Genomic DNA, 4,656 nt, shown 5'->3' on the forward strand with positions numbered 1-4,656 from the left:
AGGAAGTAGAGACGGCTTTGGCCTCTCTTGTACACTGTGAGAGTGTTACAGCTCCAGTCCAGCTTGTTGTCCAAGTGCACACCCAGATATTTGTATGTCCCAACCACCTCCACATCAACTCCAGCAATGGTGACTGGTGACAAGGCAGGTTTGGACTTCCTGAAGTCCAGCACCATCTCCTTAGTCTTACTGATGTTTAGCTGCAGCTGGTTCAGCTTACACCAGTCAACAAAATCCTTCATCAGCTTCCTGTATTCCTCCTTCTGTCCATTCCTTGTGCACCCCATAATGGCCATGTCATCCGTGAATTTCTGCAGATGACATGACTCTGTGTTGTACCTGAAGTCAGAGGTGTACAGTTTGAACAGAACCATCGGTAGGAACGGAAGGAACCATCTGGCTTTGGGACTAAAACCACAGGACATACACACTTATGCAGGAAAGCTTGTGGAAACAAGTTGCCAGAAAAAATGAGGATTTGCTGTGCTGTGAAAATCAGGCATTTATTATGGCAGATGGGCAAGAGAGCAAAGCAGTGGGCAAATTTCCTCTAGTTGTCAAGCTCCATGATGTGTCCTACAAACTTGATGTGTATGTCCTGCCAGTGTCCAACACAGCATCACCATTGGCTCTGTATGGGGACAATGAGAAGAGAGGGCACTCCTTGCACTGTAGCAAGATCGCCGTCACCAAAATGCTTTTCCCCACCCTTTTTTGGTGGTTTCTTGACTTGGCGTTCTCCTGAGCTGACGTCTTGCACTCTGCTCCAGTAGCCTTTTCAGAAAGCCCAATCTTTGTCTATCATTGATCCAGTCCTGATGAGCTGATCAACTCTGTTGATACTATACCCCTTAATCCACTAGCCAGCCGAGGATTACAGCCGTTGAGAATCCTCTGGGCCTCTGGCATTTCTGGGTGCCACTTCAAGCAAAGTGCCCTGTAGTCATAAGCAAAATCTCTTAGCCTCTGGTTTGGGGCTTGCACCATGGCATGGTACTGCTCCTCGATTTCTGCAGTATAATCTTCTGACAGAAAAGCTTCCAAAAAGGCAGTTTTGAACATAGGCCAGTTTTTAATTTTGCTTTTTGTGGCCGGCCACCAACTTCGAGCTGGACCCTGTAATACACCATTGAGTGACATCAGATGAGCTTGTGGATTCACCAAACTTCGGAAAGTCCATACGAATAGGTGGTACAGATGGTGGACTCAGAGCCATAGAGCTGGCTTCAGTGGGAAATGATTTCACAGCAGGGGTGGATGTTGTGAGGGGCTTTACAAGCTTCCGCAGCATCTGCATGAGGTTTCTCTCAATTTTTCCTCCCACACACGATCAAGACGATGGAGACAGTCAACAATTGTGGGGTCAAAATGGCTAAACCTTTCATCTATATACTCCTTCCCGTTGACAGACAGTTTGCAGACCGTTTCTCTTAGCCCTTCTTCCCCACTGAGGGAGGAATCAACCACATCTTTAAGTCGTCCTAATGCTTCTACTCTCTCAGTGAGTTTGTGAAGTCTCTCTCCCAACAAGCCAAGCTTATTGCTAACATCATCATCATCATCATCTTCATGTTGGGCAACAGATAGTTTCAGATCATCCAAATATAACTGTTCAAGTAGGCTAGAAACCTCAGTGATATCCCCACGTGGCTGCCTCTTTGTTAAATGCTGAAGGGGTCTATCTTGTTCTTCAGCCACCTCCATTTTGCGAAAAGGAGGACCTTGGATATCCTAGGTATACAAACCTATGAAGGTATGTAAGTGTATATGACTGAGATTATGTGTGCATTACAAGTGTAGATGTTACTGATGTATTAGTTTTGCTCTAAATAAAGCTAGGAACAAAGCTAGCAATGTACAATAGCCTGGTATGAGCTAAACAAACTGTTACCCCCAAATGTATGCTGTATGTGACCAGCCTCACAAAACAACCAAACAACAAATAACAACAAATCAAAAATGTGTTTGATATGCTTAAACTGTGCAGAAGTGAGCTCAAAAGAGAACCTTACGGCCAGAATACCTCGCCGTATGGGCCACCATATGTGAAATGCACCCTGTATTATCACACCGTTTAATAAATGGAACCGTGATACAGAGAGATTTGCTTATTGTGGTTCCACAGGGAATGCTCTTACAAACACCTTTTAAGGTCAGGGCACCGTAATATATCACTCTCAGTTGAGCTCAATTTTCCACAGCAGCTGCAGTATTTAATGATCTACTTACAAGTGTTTCCTCCCCTAAATACCCAAAAAAGTGATGTATATACACATGTACATAAACATACAAATACAATATATACAGTTCACTCGTTGGCAATAACATCAATATTGGGATTCAACAATCCCGTATTTTAGCGTATGCAGTTCCACAAGCGAGAAGTATGTAAGGGAGAGAATGGTGAGCAATAAACGCACAGAGACATGGCAGTCTCGAGTTCCAAGCCAGGTTGCTCACCTCCTCGTCGGCTTTAATAGCAGTGCGAGTCCGTGGTTACTGCTTTGTCCAACTCTGATTAGCATTTGTGGAAAAAAAAGTTACCAACAGCAAAAGTCGTGCGCACAACTGCAAACAGTGAACAAAAAGCAGAGAAAATAGATCCAAGGGAGAAACTGCCCACGCTCATTCACCATGCCGGTATATCTCTCTCTCCCGCCATGTTCTCACTTCCTTGTTTTGTGTTTGTCTCTGTCCTCTGATTGGCCAAATGTCCCATGACGTAGTGAGTATCACAGGGTGCTTAAAGTCCATAGAAAAAAGCTCAGAATTGCCCTCTCTTCAGGTAGTTCATAATTAATGCTCTTATTTATATAACAAATAACAAAACAATTTTAAATGTGCATTCAGTGTGCTCATCACAGTGTCATTAGAGCAACAATAAAAGCCCAGGAAATATTTTCAATCAAAAAGGCATCAAATATGATGATCCTATGACCTTTTGGATATGAGTTAAATTCTGTCAGAATCTGCATTTCCATACTGTGTGTGTCAGAATAAAGGTTGCAGCGGCCTTTTAAAAAAAAATCACAAATAAATTTTTAAATAACTTACAAGGAGATTTGTTTTTTTATTTACAAAAAATGTCCCTCTACATTTGACCTTTTTTCCTCTGCTGCTTCTATTTAAGCTGACACAAAGCATTCAACATGGCTAAATGTGGATGACTGGAAGGCAGGGTTTAATTAAACCATTCAGTTCAGATCTGACTGAGTGTCTTTCTTACTCTAAACACTTCTGAAGTAGTTAAATTGCAGACACAGTTATAAAAAATCATGATCCACAATCATTCTGTCCTGATTTAATTTATGAGAGAACGTATTATAATCTAGCAAATAACTTTGTCTATAGAGATTTGTATTTTTTCAGAGGTGTGCTTTTGAGGATGACGTACACATAGGCCAGTTATAAATGTGTTGATCACTCCTGAAATTCTGCTCCATAAGTTTTTGTCCTGCTGCAAATGGTATTGTATCAGTTTTTAACATCCTGTGTTTTTCTTTCATGTGTTTAGTATCACACAGATTATAATTTGCCATTTATTTATTTTTTATATTAGTCATTTTTATTTGCATTTATATTTTAAAGATTTATTGTTTGGTAACAGTTTGAAGGGTCTAGAACTGTTCTTTCTTACATTTTATTTAAGACCAGTCTCCTGACATGAATTCTGTGGTGTCCCTTGAGAATGCAACATTCATTCGCCCCCCAACATTTTACATCAGTGGATTGTATAACATGCCATATGCAAAATATTATTATGTGTTTTTGTGTTTTGTGTACGCTGTGACTGTTTTAGGGAATTCTTTTATAATGGGCACTATATACCTGACACGCACTCTGCACACAGCAAAGTATATAGCTGTCTTCAACTTGGCCTTGTCTGATCTGTGTGGAAGCTCTGCTGTTATTCCAAAGTATGCAGACATGTTTCTGCGTGAGAACCAGTACATATCTTATGAGGACTGCCTGGCAAGCTTTTATATTGTTTTTCTTTTCATAATAATGCAGTCCTTTACTCTGCTTGCTTTGTCCTTTGACAGAGTAATTGCTATATGTTTTCCTCTGAGGTATCATGCTATTGTCACCAAAACCACAATGACTCTGATCATTGGTGTTATGTGGATCATCTCTGCGACTATTATGTCTGTTTCTGTAGCTCTGATTACCAGACTGTCCTTCTGTAGATCTACTACAGTTGACAGTTATTTATGTGATCATGGTCCCATCTACAGACTAGCCTGCAATGATAATTTTCCTAGTTCCATTATGGCCAAAGTCTATATTGTTGTTGTGCTTTGCCTTCCATTGATACTGATAGCTTTCTCATATGTTTGTATTGGTGTTGCATTGCTTAAGATCTCACATGGTGCTGAACGAATGAAAGCTGTGAATACCTGCACTTCCCACCTCATATTAGTGGCCATGTATTATCTACCAATCCTTAGCATTTATATGGTTGCTGGTGCAACATACCTACATCCAAACACTAGAATAATCAACTCAGCTCTAGCACAAACAATTCCACCCATGTTAAACCCCATCATATATACTCTGAAGACAGAGGAGGTATTGCAGTCTATTAAAGTACTCTACAAACAAATCAAGGTAAACTTTGTAATGGAAGATCCTGTGAAAAGTGATGTGAAGAATTAA

General features: G+C 40.7%; 1 protein-coding gene across 1 annotated transcript; it reads left to right on the forward strand.

The window, feature by feature from the left end:
* Nucleotides 1-3,663: 3,663 nt before the first annotated feature.
* On the forward strand, nucleotides 3,664-4,656 carry LOC118800893 (olfactory receptor 1571-like). The gene has a single exon (XM_036561056.1). It carries the CDS (start codon nucleotides 3,664-3,666, stop codon nucleotides 4,654-4,656), a length of 993 nt encoding a protein of 330 aa, XP_036416949.1.

Source organism: Colossoma macropomum, unplaced genomic scaffold (genome assembly GCF_904425465.1).
Source record: "Colossoma macropomum unplaced genomic scaffold, Colossoma_macropomum, whole genome shotgun sequence".
Taxonomy (NCBI): Eukaryota; Metazoa; Chordata; class Actinopteri; order Characiformes; family Serrasalmidae; genus Colossoma; species Colossoma macropomum.